Source organism: Varanus komodoensis, unplaced genomic scaffold, assembly GCF_004798865.1.
Source record: "Varanus komodoensis strain SLA01 unplaced genomic scaffold, ASM479886v1 scaffold6_4, whole genome shotgun sequence".
Classification (NCBI taxonomy): domain Eukaryota; kingdom Metazoa; phylum Chordata; class Lepidosauria; order Squamata; family Varanidae; genus Varanus; species Varanus komodoensis.
In genome coordinates this window covers 18,282,675-18,301,151 of record NW_025336347.1, presented here as the reverse complement: position 1 = coordinate 18,301,151, position 18,477 = coordinate 18,282,675, and the positions used below count along the sequence as shown (strand labels likewise).

General features: G+C 39.1%; 1 protein-coding gene across 5 annotated transcripts in view; it reads left to right on the top strand.

Moving 5' to 3' along the window:
- Positions 1 to 1,468: 1,468 nt before the first annotated feature.
- Positions 1,469 to 18,477, top strand: part of QRICH1 (glutamine rich 1) — a 40,987-nt gene continuing 23,978 nt past the window's right edge. The window contains exons 1-5 of one of the 5 annotated variants that reach the window (XM_044451961.1): positions 1,471 to 1,589; positions 3,479 to 3,543; positions 5,241 to 9,150; positions 10,390 to 10,550; positions 14,091 to 14,423. In XM_044451961.1, coding sequence (XP_044307896.1) covers positions 14,112 to 14,423 — 312 coding nt within the window. In that variant the 5' untranslated portion in view covers positions 1,471 to 1,589; positions 3,479 to 3,543; positions 5,241 to 9,150; positions 10,390 to 10,550; positions 14,091 to 14,111. Of the gene's footprint in view, positions 1,590 to 3,478; positions 3,544 to 5,240; positions 9,151 to 10,389; positions 10,551 to 14,090; positions 14,424 to 18,477 lie in introns of all 5 variants that reach the window. The other 4 variants (XM_044451962.1, XM_044451963.1, XM_044451965.1 and 1 more) reach the window with 4 other exon arrangements.

Below are 18,477 nucleotides of genomic sequence, written 5' to 3'. Positions count from 1 at the left end.
AATTAAAGGCATGTTTCTGATAAGTCTGTAACTGCTGCCAGTCTGATCTTAACTTGCTTTAGTTGGACTTTCCCTTTTAAAATTCCTGTAAAAGTCTCCTGCCATTCTTATTACTGTCAGAAGCATTTACCTATTCTAAAGTTTCAAAAGGGGAGCAGTTCCATGCCAACAGTTGATGGCCATTTTGTTGGTCAGGCTGCAGACAGAAGCTTAGAATGCTTCTTTTCCTCTTTATTCCTAACTGGAATACATTTTAATTGAAACAAGACACCACTCAGCCCAGTATGATGTTATAGTAATTATTAACGTACATGTACTGTAGTTTGCTTCTCATGGGAACATTGTGTGTGCTTTCTGCTTTTTTCCTGATGATCCAGGGCTGTGCTAAAATATGGGTCCATTATAATACAGTGTGCAACCATGATAGACCTGTCAAAGGTACAAATATTCCATGAGATTAGGAAGGAAAGACTAAAAATATTGTATACAATTATAACATAACTGTTCCTGACCAAATTATGTGCATGGGATTGAATGGGAAGGCTCCCCATAGTGGATTGTGAACGTTAATGTTGCAGTAAGGGGCTTGCTCTGGAATTTGTGGGCTGCTTGCAAGAGCACACTGTGGAAATATGTCAGAATAGTTTGGAAGGGACTGAAGAAAATAAGAGTTTTCTTGCAAGAAACAAATATAATTATGTAATAGATTTATTCTTGCTAGGTTACTTGCTTAAGTAAATTCACTAGTTTTAAGGTGCCACAACCCTCTTAATGTTTTTAAATGTCACATTCCCGTAGCAAGTACATGAGACATGTTCCGAGATGGGAGTGTTGCTTATCCGCCGGCTGCTTAATGGCCCAGTCGTAGGTCTTTTAACGACCTAGTCCTATGAGGGCAGTGATAGCACCAGGGCAAAGTTTAGGGTTTAAGTGTTCTAGGGCACTGTACATGTTATGTGACGAACTCTTGCGGACTAAGTTCTCCTTTGTGGAAATTTGGGTTACATAGTTACTTGTAGCACTAAATCACAGCTTCTGTTGGAGTGGCCTTCTATACGTGCCATTGTTAAAACGAAACTGTACAGAAAGATGGTAAAACCCGAAATGGGATTTTTTAAAAAGCCCCATAGGCGAAGAAGACACCAAAAGAATGGAGACACCGTATGAAGGGGTATACAGTAAGGACTGGGAGGTTGCGAGGGCTCGAGCTGGGGTGGAGGGAAGAGAACAAAGTGTGTCCACAGGGATATGCGAAACCAGAGCATTTTTTTCCGGAGAGAAGCGAATTAGATGGAATATTTTCCTCACGGACTCCTTCCACACTCATTTCTCATCTCCCGAGCCCCCACGCCCTTTCGGGTCCCTCCTTCCTCTTCTCTCTCCATCGGAAGCACCCGTCCACTTTAAGGCAATGGGCGTGGCTGGACGTGTAGCTCTCGCGCGGCTTAGAGGCGGAGCTGTCGCGAGCATGAGTCCAAGCGCCGATTGGTTGCGGCGGGTTGAATGTAAGATGGCGCCCAGGGAGCTGTGAGGGGAAAAAAGACGCGGGGCCTGAGGTGGCGACGGCGTGAGGCGGCTGAGGGGCCGGGGTGAGGCGGACTTGGGCTAGGCCGCGGAGAATCGAGGGGCGCTCGTGGGAGTGGGGAGGGCGGTATTTTGGAAGGAAGCGCTGTTCCAGACTTGGCGGGGAGAGGAGGCGGCGGCAGGGAAGAAGAGGGGGAGGGGTAGCGGGGCCGAAGCGCGCTCCCGCGCGCTTGGCCTCGACTGTTGTGAGGCGGTGGAGCCGCCGCTTGGTGCGCGTGCACGAGAAGGGATTGACGGCTCGCAGGGCGGGATCGGGCCGGTGCGCGTACACTTGAGGCCTGCACCATTCCCCTGTGCTCGGCCCCGCCTTGCTTTCCCAACTCTTTTTTTTTCTGCCTCCGCCCACTGTTCTGGGAGGGGGAGGCGATGCGAGGCCGTTCCCGCCGTCTGTAACGCGCGGTGGAAACCAGCCCCTAGAATTAGGCGCGCGCCTTATCTACTACAGGCGGGTGCGCGCGCGATTTCTGTCTAAAAGGCGCCGACTCAGGGACAGCAGCAGCAGGCGAAGTTCCAGGATGAGGCCAGCGGGCCCTGGTGCTGCAGAGCCCTGGGGAGGCGGGGTGAGATGCTTCGTGTCGCGCAGGTTGTGGCCGATTGCATTGCTCCTAGCCATTATCGTAAGCTTTGTGCGGAGAGGATGCTAATTTCCACTCTTGGCCAAAGGCTGTAATAATGAAGGCGCATCATGATAAGGCGGGGCCTGTGGTGTGCGGGCCTTGCCTAGGAGCTAACAAGGTTTATTATTTGTCAATAGCTTGTAACTGCTGGATGAGCTAGTTACATTGTAGGTTGTTGCAGGCCAGTTAGCTCAACTGGATGATCCCAACAGCTAATCTAAGCAACTTTTCATACTTCAGCTGATCACAGTTGTACAGATTATTTCTTTCTGAATTTCATCATTAAAATGAGGTAGCTGTGATTTAAATGTTGTTATGTTCCTATAAAAATTAATTAGAATATATATCCCTTTTAAATAATGCTGGTTGAAAAGATATGGATGCAAGGAACTACAGAGAGTCTTTTCCTCGCATTCAGCTCTCTGAGCCTATCATATGAACTGTATCTTTAGCATTCCTTAGAGTCTTATGGTACTTTAAAAGCGAATAGATTTGTTAACGCACAAACTTTCATGGACGGGAATCCACCTCATTCCTACTGACAGGGCTCTCTTAGGCTATCAGGATATTGGCTAGAGAACACTGCTATAGTGTACAGAACATTGTTGACATGGAAATGTTTTGCCAGCCTGTCAAAGCGTGTCCTAATCAGTGGGTTAGACAAGAGGTTTGCCAAGGTGGAACTGTGTCTTGTCTTAAGTGACTTACTATGAGAGTACTACAGCTGTCATTTGTTAGTTCACTCAAAATTCCAGAAACCATATCATTTGGAACTTCTTTTATGCTAACATTCATGTTTAGCAGATTACATAGAGTTCCCAAGAAGTCTTCCATTCAGGCACTGACTAGATCTAGATCTGCTTATTTTCAACAAGGTGACTGCATCATTTACCCTTAGACTGAGATGGGCAACTTGTGGTCTTCCAGATGTTGGCTTACAGTTTCCATTAGCTCTAGCCAGGATGGCCAATGATGAGGAGAATTGTAGGCCAAATCATCTGCAAGGCCACAAGTTCCCCTTCCTGGTTTAGATTATACCTTCTGATGTTCACATCAAGTTTACTTCCATTTAAATTCTGGAAGAAAGAGCTTCCTGCTCTGGATGCTGTTTAGTGCTTGTTCAGAAAGGTCTGAGAGAAGAAAACCTAAAGATGAATTAGAAAAGCTGTAGAACCAATTAGCAGTGTTATGCAACATAAGACTACCTTCCCTTTGTATATTTTAAAAATAGTTTTAAAATGGGGATGGAAAGGGTTTCTTTGTTCTGTCTTCTCCAGAATGTCACGAGTCTTAAGAGTTCAGGACATGAAAAAATCAGACATACAAACAGCAATGGTGCCTGGTGAGTCTAGATTGTCCACATACTACAAATGTGTGTGCCTTCAATAATGCTTAAGTTCTCTGAATTAACTGCTTGCTAACTAATTTCATCTGACTGTCCAAACTTAATGTTTATATGAAAATGCAAATATGGGGAAGACTTATTTCTTGAGCCAGGAGAAGTTGTTTACCATTTATTTTTTTAATGAAAAACAATGGCAAGTATATTATGCCAAGGTCATATAAAGATTGAAAGATCTAAATGATTCTTCGATGTTGTATTAATCCATATGATTCAAGCTACTCAATTATTAATAACATAAATGTATGTCTCTATCTCTGAACGATGGTATTGCATGACACAAGAGGCACATTATACTTTTTCTCAACAATATCCTTACACTGTAGTACTGGTCTGAAATTTTCCTTTTGCAATTAATTGGCACTTGTGACAGATAAAAGAACAGGTGATTATTTCAAAGCTTCAGCATCCTGTAGTGGTAAAGCTTCTGAGGAACTTCTGCTGTGATTTTTTTGTCAACTTTGGAAGACTACAGACTTCCACATCAATCCAAGCTGCCTCTCTAATATTTATCTTTGGTGCTGGTACAGTGAAGTGTTTGATGAAGAGAACATAGAAACATTAAATTTCTGAAACATTAAATCTCCCACTCATGCAACAATGGTAATGACAGTTGCATGTTTGAAAAAGAAATTTGTTTCCTGTCAACATGTTGCAGTGTCATGAGGGAGAACATACAATGAATGTTGAATGTTAGCTAGTAGGTAACTGGCAAAGGGAACTTGAATGTAATGTTGAAATATTCTATTTGAATACTGGGGTCCAATTAGAATTTAGGGATGTACAGTTCCAGGATGTAGTTTAATCCTCTGTTGTGATTGGCTGCAAACCATTGCTGGCTGTTGTCAGAATGTATGGGAAAGGATATCATAATTTTCTTAACACAAACATGTCTACTTCTTTTGCAGCGGTGGGAGAATAAGGCAGAAGAGCTGTTTTGTTAGTTCAGATTTTCCTTTCAGTTCCATTACCTTTCAACTGTTCTCAGAAGTATGAGTTGTGCTTGTTTCACCTTACCTCTTTGGAGAGTTCTGAGTGTGCCATTTGATCCAGGCCTTCAGAATCGGCATAAATAAGGGTACAATCCTATGCATGTTTAGACAGAAAAAGCCCTTGAGCTCCTAGCTTTTCTCAGCCAGCATTTCTGCCTGGGGGAACGCTGAGAGACTTCTTTCCTGTCTAAACATGTATGGGATTGCACCCTAAGTGGTCATGTTGCCCTGACTTATATTGGTTTTCTAGTGCTGAGAGGTGTGTGTGAGAGAGAAGGAAGCCTGTCCTGTACTATCTGCTTCAAACCATAGGTTTTTTCCTTTGTCTTGCCTCTCCCTTCTCTGTATTTTAAAGAGAAGAAATGAAGCGTTAAGCAATTATTTCCTTGAACTGGGCCAATTCTCAAAATACAGTGATTCTGTCTATATTCTTTTCCGTAATACCAGTATCTGACCACTTCCATTATATTTTGGGCTTTTATTGGGTTTTTCTTTTCATGTGCATAGTAGTTTCACATTTCCTTTCCTATTGTTTGTTTATTTTAGTGTTCAACTGCAGAAAACCCTTGAGTTGTGCAATATTTCTCTTGGTAGTACTTGTAATTTCTCTTCTGCAAATAAGTGTATTTTTCACTCATTTGTTAGTATTGAAGATGCTGGACTGCGTTGGATCAGAGGACAGATCCCCCACCTGTACCCCTGAATAGTACTGCTTAATCTTGCTCCATTAAACATTGACTGGTTTATTTTCAATAACTGTGAATATTGGTATGCTACACGGCAAAAACTGTTTAAAGGGCAGCTTAATAAATTCAACAAGATTACTTGCCTACTTATGGGTGGTAGTTTGTAATCCATGTTTCTACAACCTGTTAAGATAAAAATGTGGAAAATATCTGGAAATGTGCTGAATTTCAAGGTATTTTTCATTTTTTCCAGTATATGATAGTTTGTCAGATAAAACTAGATTGATTTTATATTAGTTAGCCCAAATATTTTTATAACAGTTTTAGCATTTACAATTCTACAACTTGTTCTAATAACTTTCTCAGAGTAGAAATTAATCTCAGCTCTTAATTATATGTGAAGAGAGGTAGGAGACTGGAAGCTTTTGAATATTTTGTGATATGCTCTGGTTCATGGAAACTTTCATATTCCTTAAACTGCACAGTATGCTATTAACATTTGCTGTAAATGTCACAGTACTTTACAAAATAAGCAAATTATAGTTAAGATTTTTCTACACTGGGGTGGGCAATCTGATGCCCTTCAAATGTTTTACTGCATTCATACTTGATTGTTGATCATGATGGCTGGGACTTAAAAATATCTGAAGGGCACCAGGTTGCCTTATCCCCTTCTCTATATGTATAAAGATGGAGGTAAACTAAATGGCTCTGCTTTTCCAAAAGGCTCTGTGGCACAAGTACACTTCTATAACTTGTAGGGATATGAAGTGTCTTTAACTTTCTTAAATCTCCCTCTCTTTCTCTGTGTATGTACCACAATTTAATCCTAATCTAACTAATATCCCACAATATTGTGCCCAAGCTGTAAGGCTCCTTTGTTGGACTATGTGGTCCCAAGGATGAGATGCTGATAACTCAAAGTCATAGGCCACTTGATTAACAGTAAACAAAACTTTATTTGTACAATAAACACAATGGTTTCAAGATGTTATTTATCCTTTTCTTAGTAAATAAAAATGTATAATTTTAACGGAGGTATCACACTCTTTCCCTTCACAATCACATACAGGTCCTTATTTTTCTCCTGCACTCAGGTTTCTGTCAGCTTCTCTCTCACACACACTCTTACAATACTTGACAATATTAGGTTCTGACTCTTCCTAGTCACTAATATGTCCTTTAAGAATTCTTCTTTCTTAAATACGTTTCACAGCATTATCTGGGATTCTAATGAGAAGGCTGTGTCTTCAGATGCTGTAGGTTTGCTGACAGACCACAAAGCTGTAAACTTCTGACAGATTAAACCCCACCATAACTGCTGACAGACCACCACTCTCTGACTGAAAAGTATCTACTTCTCTCTCCTTGCACCCTTCCAAGCTCCGCCCACACATTCTTAAGTCACCAACTAATCACCTCACCGCCCTTCTGAAACTTACCAACATTCAAAGGAACACAGTCCTATAACAGTTAAAATCAACACTGATTTCAAAACTACAAAGCTCACATACCTTCAGTTTTATATCTACAACTAGTTACCATTTGGGGGAGTGACTGAGAGTGAAGATCAACATTCTTTTAGCCTTGACATACCTAAGGTTTATTCATAGTTTCTAAAAATATGGATTTAAAAAAAATCTAAATTGTTTTTCTAACTATTCTAGAATCCAGCTATATCCTTAAGCTACTTGATTAGATACAAATTCTGTTGAAATAGGTGAGGTATAATAATGTTTTTGGAATTCAAGAATTTAGAATTTCTTCTGCAGTGAATTCTGTTACTCATAGGAGGATTGTTATCCCAGCTTGGCAGCAGTGAAAGTGTATTTGAAAAGGCTTATGTCTCTGTCAAGAATTGTTTGTTAGGGCCACCACATGTGACTTTTTATTTCTGGTGAAAATAGCCGTCAGATGTTAGATTTAATCTCTCTTGCTCTTGGGGAATTGTGTTTACTGGGCCACCAGCAAAGGGAATAACATCATTAGTTCTGGTTGTCATGGAAGGCCAACCAGAAAACTTCTGCCAATTGGAGTCTTCATTGAAAAAATGAGGATCTTTATACATTATCCTTTTAATTTGAAAACTCAATAAAATATGAGACCAATATATTTCTGTTTTGTAGATCAGATTTACTAGTTAACTATAATTGAAGATTTCCCCTGGCAATTGTCTGGTTCACAAGATTAAGTAAGCTACTGTGGCTTAAATAAACTGCTCACTGGGGTATGTTGTGCTGTCTGAACCCAGACAACATGACTTTTTTGAGAGGGAAACAACTTTCAGATAACTCGGAGGAAGGACATGAGTTATTTGAGAGTCCCTCTCCCACACATACAAGCAAGGCTGACTGGGTTGGAAAGATACAACTAGCTGCACTTGGCTGGATAATTAAGCTAATCTGAGAGAGTGCCTGTTTTCTTATTAACCTGCCCCATCACTGAGGTCTTTAGCTGGCATGTCCCTGGTGGTTCCACATGAACTAAGGACTAGATTGGAGCCCAACTAGAGAAGACTCCTCTGTGTAGTGACTCGGTTTCTATGAAACTCTCTGCCTCTGGAAGTGAGGCTGGTTAACAGCAGCATATTGTTTCCAGGAGATGCTAAAAACAGTTATTTCAAGAATGCTTCCTCATCTAAGCAGCCACGGTTTATTAATATAATTTTACTGATCTTGGTTGTTAATATATTCTCTGTTTTTTAATTATGCAATGCTCTGGAGTATTTGCAAATAAAATATGGAGTACTATATAAATCCTATAAATAAACTAAATAATGGTGCCTGCCATGTTCCTGCCAATTTAAAGATTGTGCAACCTGGGTCTTAGTGTAAATTCCAGTGCTTGCAACTTCAACAACAAATAACTACATTAAAATGCAAAATAATTTTAAAAATGAAAATGTCTCTCTTTGAAGATTAGTCTTTTGGATTCATGTGGATCTAGCATGGAATATTTGCATCAGCTTCTGTAGCTAGTGGGTCTCAAATGTAACTGTATGATTCTTTTTGGAGTAGCTTTATGTGACTGGATTTATACATAACCTGGAGTATTGCATTTCCTGTCATCCTATGGCCCTTCCCACATAGCTAATAGCTGTTATTTCTCCTGCTTAGTTAGATTGGATTCATTATATTGTGATGATCCATTTTAAGGTTTCGGTTGCTAGTATGGTCTGTAATCCACCCTAATGCAGTGGATGAACTCTTAAACATCACCAGGAACAGTGCAGGGAGTAACCATGAGGGCAGCAGAAAAGTGCCTTCAACTTTATTAAAAACAAAGTGACCGTTCCTCAGATATTTTGATATTTCATATTATTGGTATTAAAACCCCATTATTAATACTATCAGTGATGGAATCTGAGGCCTTAATTTGAATCTTGTAATGCATATCTTGCTAGTAAGCACCTTTAGAAATGACATGACTGCACACAGGGCTGCCTTTGTAAAACAAAGGTTTCCTGTGAACAAATCAATGCATGTATGCTGGGTGGCTTCACTGCTATGACTTCTGGAACTGATTGACTTTTCTCTCAACTTAGGTTTTCTCACAGTGTAACACATTTGGTGGTTCTGCCTCAAGGTTTTGTTCTTTAATTACCCATTCCTTAGTAGTTTGGAATATAATGCTAAGTACGTGAGAAAGTATCTAGTATACATTGCTTGTATGTGTTGTATTCAGATATTTGAAATTATTTGTAAGTTTTGCCTAGATTAATGGAGTTAGGCTGTGTATCTTCAAAGAGCCTGGAATTTCTAACTGGAATGACAGCAAGAAATTTAACATAGGAAGAGCTATTCTGGATCAGATCATGGTCTATCAAGTCTAGCATTCTGTTCACACAGCGACCTGCCAGCGACTCATAGGTAACCTACAAGCATGAGTGCAATGTTACCTTCCTGCCCATATTTGCAAGTAACTGGTATACACAGACATACTACCTCTGATACTGGAGGTAGCATATAGTCATAAGGACTAGTAACCAATGATGACAACATTGCATTTATATCCCACATTTTTCCTCTTGTGAGGAATCCAAAACAGCTTATATACCTTCATTTTATCTTCACAACAGCAGCCCTGTGAGGTAGGTTAGGTTGAGAGTGACTGGCCCATTGAACCTCATAACCACTTGGAGATTTACCTCAGGATCTCCCAGGGACCTAGACCAACACTTCAGCCATCAAACCACACTGGCCCTCAGTGTGCTTTATTCTTCTCAAATGTGTCCAGTCACTTTTTAAAGCCATCAAAGTTGGTTCCCATCCTTACATCATGTATTTACCATTCCACAGTTTAACTGCTGTATGAACAAGTTATTTCTTTTGTATGTCCCCACTCTCCCACCAGTCAGTTTCAAGGAATGATCCTGGATTCATTAGAAGAGGGGGAAGGAAATGCCTTCTTATCTTCTTTCTCCACATGATAATTTTGTACACTTCTTGCATGTCCCCCATTACCCTTTTTTTCTAAGTAAAACGCTCCCAGAAGTTATAACCTTTATAGAGGAGTTGCTTCAGTCCCTCAGTCACTTTAGTTGCCCTTTTCTGCATGTTCTTTCAATTCACGTTACCCTTTTCAGAACTGGACATTATTCAAAGTGTTTGCACCATCAATTTGTATAAGGGGAACATGATATTGACAGTTGTATTTTTCCTTTCCTGATGAGATGTATCTTTCTCACAGCTGCCCCATACTGGGTTAACATGTTCATTGAGCTGATCACAACCCAAATACCTTTCTTTAATAGTCACCAATACCTCAGATTCTGTTAGTGTGTATTGGAAGTTATGACTTTACGTGCATCACTTTACATTTCCCTATATTGAATGGTACTTACTATTTTAATGCCCATCATTTCAGTTTGGAGATACCATTTTGGAGCTCTTCACAGTTCAATTTTGGTTTACCATGTTGGGGCCCTTGGCAACCTATCCTAAATAAATTGATGTCATCAGCAAATTTGGTAACTTAGCTCCTAATTCTTGATCACTTATCAAATTGAAAAGCATTGGTTGTAATATGGATCCCTGTGGGATGCCACTGTTTACATCTCTTCATCAGGAGAATTCACAATTTTTCCTATTCTCTCCTTTGTTTTTTAGCTGGTTTCTGATCCAAAAGAGGACCTTCCTCTTATTACATGACTGCTAAGTTTTCTTTGGTGAGGGACTTTGTCAAAAGTCTTTTGGAAGTCCAAGTAATCAAAGTCTACTGGATCACCCCTGTCCGCATTTCTATTGATACTGTCAAAGAGCTCTAAAAGGTCAGTGAGACAGGACTTAACTTTGTGGAAGCCATTTTGATTTTCTCAGCAGGGCTTATCCTATATGCTCACCCATTTCTTTAATAATGTTTTTACCAATTTACCTGGAACAGATGTTAAGCTAGCTGACTTGTAATTCCCCTAGATTCCATTTTTTTTAAAGTCATTGCATTGGCTGTTTCCATTCTTCTGTTACAGAGGCTGATCTTAAGGATGTGTTTACATGTTTTTGTTAGATGATCAATTATTTCACAATTCAATTCTTTAAGAATTCCAGGATGGATTCTATCTGGCCTTGGTGGTTTATTAACTTTCAGTTTGCCAATATCAAGAATTTCATCTGTTGCATAACTGCCTCAGTTTCTCAATTTCACTGAAATAATCAGACATGGATATTTGTCCTGCATCTTCTGCACCGAAGCCAGATCTTAAAAATTCAGTCCGCTCCCCTACAGTGTCGTTAACTTCCTTTAGTACTTCCTTAACTCTATTATCCAAGGGTCCAACTACCTCACTACTGTTTTCCTGATTCTGATACATTTAAATCATGCTTTATTTTTGGAATTGGTATTGTCAACATTATGCTCCTCAATTTTTAAAAAGCATTTTGCAAGTCAGTGCTGCCATTTATTTTCCTCATTGGATAATACATCTGTTTTCTCAAATAAGTCTAACAACTTTTCTTCAACCTCATTAACCATGTTGATGGCCTCTTAGACTTGTTGCTACTGTTCGTAAACTGTGGTACATGTTCTAGCAGAACTTCTAATACTGAGATTTCCAGTAATCTCTAAGCATTTATAAGGGATTTAAGCCTTTTGACCCCCCACCCCCTTAAATTACTTTTTTTCCTATGTCTCTCCTTTTTAGTTTCCTCTTTTGAAATCATGTGACTGTGTTAGACTTCCTTTGCAATTTCCCACATAAATATATATAAAATCTGATAGGGCTGTGGTCCGTTTTTTTCAGTTGGTTCAACATTCACATTTCATACTAGCTCCTGGATTACTCTGTTCAGGATTAAATCCAGGGTCATCTTGCTTCTGGTTGGTTCCATGATCAGTTGTTCTTGGGCACAGTTGCGGCTGAGAAATGTAATCTATTTATCATTACTAGAACACGTGCTTATATATTAAGTATGGGTGTAGTTGAAACTATTATAGTACTTTCTTGGTTTGCATGCATGCCTAATCTCATTTTGTACTTAAGGGTGTTCTAGTCTGGGGGATGACAGTATTTTCCTAGTACTAAATTACTTTTAGTGCTTGGTATTGTCAGCTACATATAGTGCTTCAAGGTTTTCCATGACACAGAGGCTTCTGGTACTAGCATAGAGGCATGGTGTCTCCTCAGGTGTCTTTGGCATATACATCTTCTGTTGTGGTACTTAATCTTTGACTAGCTATCATGTTTCACCATATCTTCCTAGCTCAGTTTGGGCAATCAGAAACACTTCCACTTTTTTCCTTAGGGATGATTCAACCTGAACTGGATGCTGCCCAGCTCTATTGCTTTCTTCCTACGGTTCAATTTAAGAGCTACTCCCTTACCTTTCTGTGTTAAACACTAGCAGTATGAGTCCTTTGTGGTTCATATGAAGCCTATCCCTCATGTAGAGGCATGGCTTTTCCTAAAATATTCCCAAGACTTAACAAATCTGAATACCTCCTTTCCACATCACTGTATCATCTGCTCATTAAGGCTCCTCAGCCTTACCTGACATGCATGTAGAACAGGTGCTTTTCAGAGAAAGCCACCTTGGTGATCCTGGGTTTCAGCCTCTTACCTAGCAACCTGAATCTGACTTTCAGGATTTCATAACATTTGTGCACATCATTAGTACCAAAATGAGCCATGGCCACTCCATCCTGGCACTGTCTACAAAACTATCAAGATGGTGTGCAATGTACACAGCCTTCACACCAGGTAGACATGCAGTATCCCATCACAAACTCATCATCTCCCCCAGATTTCTGAAGCTGTGTGTGTGACTAATGAGTAAATCTTTTAACATCACAAGCTCCTCACTCTCTGGATGCACATCTTCGGAGTGAGAGGTTTATTTTCTGAGGAATGGGTCCCATCTAAGGGATTGTTTTCCCAAGCCCTCCTTCCCTGAGACCTTCATTCTCTATCAGAACAGTGATGAGCTGGGGACTGAGCAGCTTTGATCCCTGAAGGTCTTATCCATCAGCCTTTTCTGCCTTTCTCAGCTTCTCCAGGTCAGCAGCCTTGACTTCAAAGGAATGGACTTGTTTCCTGAAAGCCAGGAGCTCACTTTACCCAGTGTGCATTCATGACTACTTTCTAGCTGGCAAAATGTCATATGTATGTTACTCAGTGGATTGTTCCCACACTCCTGCTAGCTTTTTACTTTCGTGATTTTATATAGTTAGTGTTAAGTGTGTTTACCTAGAAAACTAAATAATTTATTAGGACTAGGTGAGGAATTTCCAGTTATTTATAATTAGTAGAGACAGGTGAAGAAGGAAAGTTGATCCTGGCCACCTTGCCCTGTTAAACTTCAGTCTGCAGTTTGTGCAAGGCCGGGCATAATTCAGAATGTAGAATATTGCGTAGTTCAAATACTTCAGATTTACTTACCTATATTATCTTGGCTTGCATAATTGTGCTAGTTGTAAGGCAGAGAATTGTGCTAGTTGTAAGGTAGAGAAGAAAGTTGTGTAAATTAGTGAAACTTGTCTCTCCCAGATTTCTGAAGCTTTATTAGTTGCTGTTACTTCTGCGCTTTCAAGGAATACAAACTTGGTGTGCGTGTTTGTTTAATGGAAACCTCTTTGTGCAACTTTCCTAAAATCTTGGCTGCGTGCCTTTTAATGCATTGATGCTGAAGCAAATTGTACAGTTCTCTAGAAATTTCACAAAAGTCATTCCATGTAACAAATGTGTTTTGCCTAGGAGATACATTTGCTCTATTCAGTTAATCCTAAGTAGCCATGCAGAGGTTTCAATGTTTTGCTTGTAGAATTTAAGAATTATGGAATTAAGGGGAAGAGGTATAACTTATTCCTTCATCATTGTGCAGCCTTTTCATTTTTTGTGGTGCTTTCCCATTATATCCTACATTATGTAGTTATATTAGAACATTCTTGCATGCATTCAGTGACATTTCATTTAATGATGACATTTCAAGTAGTATTTTCTAATGGAGGTGTGGAAACTTTTTCTTCTTAGATACCGAGACTAGAGGGAACTCATGATATATGAAATCCTGGTAACAGATTTCATATATCAGATGCAGTATCTTAATCACTTGATTTGGTTTGCTTGAATTGAGCTGGGCTTGATTTGGTGTTGAAAGACAGTGAGAGAATTGATGGTCTTCTCTTTAGAGAAACTTAATAGCTAGCTGCTTGTTTGTTATGCATGACATTTCTGTAGTTTAGCTGGTGATAGTGGCTTTTCAGGATGACCTGAAGAACTATTTGACTATCTAAAAAAGACACCAGAAATATGAAACCAGGGACCTAGAGTGAAACTGCTTAGTTAATACTTGTATGTGTTTTTTCCTCTTCTAAGGGATCCTGAGGACCTTGCAATATGAATAATTCCTTGGAGAACACCATTTCCTTTGAAGAATACATCCGTGTGAAAGCACGAACAATCCCACAACATAGGATGAAGGAATTCTTGGACTCCCTTGCCTCCAAAGGCCCGGAAGCCCTACAAGAATTTCAGCAGACAGCTGCTACCACCACCATGGTTTATCAGCAAGGTGGCAACTGTATTTACACAGATAGCACAGAAGTGGCTGGATCTTTGCTTGAACTTGCTTGTCCTGTTACAACAAGTGTCCAGCAGCAAACCCAGCAAGAACAGCAAATACAGGTGCAGCAACCCCAGCAGGTTCAGGTAATCTGAAAATGAAGTATTAACTGTATTTTTTAAAAATAAACATGCATACATTTTTGCTCTGGGCAGCTTTTTAATGAATCTAAAACATTGCTCTCAAATTTCTTCTTTTTGCTTCTGAAACAAAATAGTGAGAAAGTGTGAATAAACATGTTTTTCCATTGAGTATAAATGAAGAAATTGCTATCTAATGTAAAATTAATTTGAAGTCTCTTTACCATGTATTTTTTACAGTGTATATACTTCTGTATTACATATTTATTGTTCTATTTGGCTCTTAACAAGTGGGATACTCCCCATTTTCCCCTAACTACCTAGAAGCCTGATCATTGTATAAGTAATTTAATATTTAGAAATGTGTTCATGAATCCCAGGGGAGAGTTTTGAAGCAATGTTGCATGGTCTGCAAACTCACTGTTCTTGTAGGACAGGCATGATCATTGAATAAAGGGAACAGAAACAAGACAACATTGTTTACACATTAAATCCCTATGCTTTGATATATGTTGTCCCTGAATTTTCAGGTATTTTTTTCTGCAGATGTGACAATGCATTCACAGAACTACTTCACTGCTTTAATACTTAATTTAGATCATGCATAGGAACTTCTGGTTTCCTACACATTGCTTGGACAAATAATGCCCATCATTTCAATGAGTATATGCACTTAGTGGTAAATAAATAGTTTGCTGTATTGGAAAAAAATTCAGAGAAGTGCAACTGAAATGATTGAAGAGTTGCAGCAACTACCCTGTAAAGAATAAATTCAGAGAAACATCACAAATTTTACAACAGCTACAACATACAGCAAAGAATGATCATGAAAACCATCTGGGATGGGTAATCCCTGTTAAGCCCCTGAGTAGCCAAGAAAATCTTTAAAGGCCTCAGGTAAAGGGCTATCCTGGCACTGAACTGATGACAAGTCTGGTGCCTGGCGGGCTTGATTGAGGAGGAGGTTCCATAGATCAGGGGCCACAACAGATTGTTGTTGCTAGCCTCTGATCCTCCCTTGGACTTAGCACTCAGAAGGCCCCAGAGGTTGAGTGTATTGTCCAGGTAGATTGTAGTTGAAATGATGCTTCTGATTCTGTTCCTGCTGATGACAGAACAAAATGTGGCATCAGTACATACTTTTTGGTAACCTTATTCATGCTGAGTTAGTAAACATGTTGGGAAAAGAAGGAATTAGGTGATTGTTCAGAAAACATGGACTTCTACTACTACTTGTTTGTCTGGAAGAAATAAGGGATATCTATAGGATTATTATAATATTTACTTGTATTTCTGCGCTGCCCATCTGACCAAAGGCTTCCTGTACTGTTCACAGAATCAAAAACACAATAGGTAATATAAAACAATCATAAAATCACAACAGTACAGTTAATGTAAATACAGTGATACAATAAAACAATTCTATCAATCGCAAGTGCAGCTAAATCAGTATTAAAGATGCAGTACAGTAAAAATGGGAAGAAAAATAGAACTATAAAAATACTGGGAAAATTAAAAGGTTTTCACCAGGTGCTGAAAGAAACAGAGAGTGGGCATCACACCTTTTTGAGAGCTGATTCCACGGATGGGGTGTCGCAACCAAGAAGGCCCTTCCCCTAGTAGCCTCCTTCCTAGCTTTCTTTGGAGGGGGCTCTCTGAGAAGGACCTCTGATGATGATCTCATGATCTGGGTAGGCACATAAGGAAAGAGGCATTCCTTTAGATAAGCTCACCCCAAACTGTTTAGGGCTTAAATGTTAATATGCTTTGAACTACCTCAATCAGTAACCTATATAATTGATAGAGGACTGGTGTGAGGTGTTTGTCAGTCGGTTCCCAGTAGCACCCTTGCTGCTCTATTTTGAACCAGTTGAAGTCTATGGACCATTTTCAAAGGCAGCCCCACGTAGAGTGCATTAGAGTAGTCCAGAGGAGAGGTCAAAAGAGCATGGGTCACTATTCCTTGGCTCTGCCAAGGAGGTCCAGGTGGAATTCTAGAGATGGTCATTTGTACCTTTTGGATGTTACACATGTCAATTCAGTCTGCCAGCTTAGTATTGTATTTCTGTGTACTGTGGAACTGGATTTGTTTAAAAAATACATGGCCCTTCTTTGCTGCTTAAACAGAGTTAGGGTAGTGCTTTCATTTAACTTTCTTCTAAGGACTTTATTTACATTAGAAAAATGGAACCTGCCCAGCAATCCTAGGTGCCCTTGACATTTATTTAAGAGTTGCCTTGTCTGGATACTATTTTCATTTCTAACAATTCTTTTGAAATAGTGATAAGATAAATAGTGATATAACCTTAGTATATAAGGTTCCTGGCACTGATACATATAGATTTAATCAAATTTTTAAAAATCCTTTTGATAGGTGCAAAATAGATCTTATCTATTGACTAGATCAAATCTGAAGATGTACAACAGCACAGTTATACTAACCTTTATATTCAGTGTTTTATAACTTGAAGGTATTGCAAAGACTGCTGGTTTGTCTTCTGTAGTTTGTTAAAATTTTGTAAAACAGAAGCATCCAATCTTTTAAAAACCCTAAATTATAAAGCAGTATTTTATAGAAAGTAGTGGAGACTGAATTGTAAGGTATATATTAGAACTGTATTGGCTTTATATTGTACTTTTTGATTTTCCATTATTTGGCTACATATAACCTGTGCATCCTCTTTATAAGTGCAACAAATGCTAAACTACCAATGCCGAATACATTGAAGTAATTGTATGTATTCTGTCCTTAAATATGAAATAAGTTAATAAACTATTCAACCCTGTTTGTTTGTGGCAATGTGCATGTGATAACAGATTTCAGTGCACAGATGGCTACTGCCACCATGTATGCTATAGGCTTCTATGGGAATAGTCATTTGGACAATGAAAAGCTTTCCTGCTCAGTCCAGACTGGAAGGTGATCAGTTCTTTTCAGACAAGGACTGCATATGCATGACTAAAAATTGAGACTGCTTTTCAAATTATCTCCTTATTTACTGTCTGCAGCATTTTTTGCCATTATAGTAACAGGACTGAGCTAGACATGGCCAGACACTTGTGTGTGTCCTGCATCATATAATCTGACATATAAACTATGCTCAGTTAAAACTAGAAACTTGTTTTTTTTCATAAATGAAAACTGTCAGGATTCTTAAAGTATTTGCAGGCTACTGGAGAGTTTCTTAAGGGCTGCTATATTGACAGTAGAACTGAGGAATAGAAATACAAATTATTATTATGAAGTAGAGATGTACTTTGACAGCATAATCATGAGTCATCAAATAGGAGATTTAAAACAAGCTACCCATGCTTTTCAACCCTAAAGATGCACAATTGAGCCTTCAGGTACAAGTAAATCTGATTTTTAATCAGAAACAGAAACATTTTTTTCATATCTGAGCACTAAATCCTCTGTATTCCACCTGTAGTTAAGTTTTCCTCTCTCTCCTGCAGTGCAGGGTTTTGGAAAACTGCAATGTGATATTTCCTGATTGTCTTCTGCTGGCAACTGGCTTTTGTCTCAGAAGAAACCAGTTTCACTACTTTGCCCAGCTAAATTTGTATGTAAGATATATGCAGCTGCCAGCAGTCTGCACAGGAAGCTTATACCAGAACAACAAGGCAATCAAACAATAGAAAAATTTGTTGAGCAATAAGAAGGTACCCTTTTAATCTGCTTTAAACTAGCAGGGGAAACTTTATAATTTTTAAATACAAAACAATTAATTGGTACTGAAGAAAATAAAGCACCTAGGAAATACTTTGTTTCCCATGACAGGTTCCCAGAAAACATTCTGGCTGTTGAGATTGCATTGCTTCTCATTGGTTTCTCATTGCTTGGTTTCTCAAATGTGATGGCTTTTCTCCAAAGTTACACAGTCCATGAAAAGGCATTGCTTGAGGTGACATGAAAACTCTAGTTATGTTCTGTGCTGGCTCATTCATGGATGTAAGTTCACCTGATGTAAATGTATATATGAATCACATGTACATTGTTCTTCTGCCAGCACTATTACCACCTTTACCTCTCTGACTTTTGATACTTGAGAGTATAATT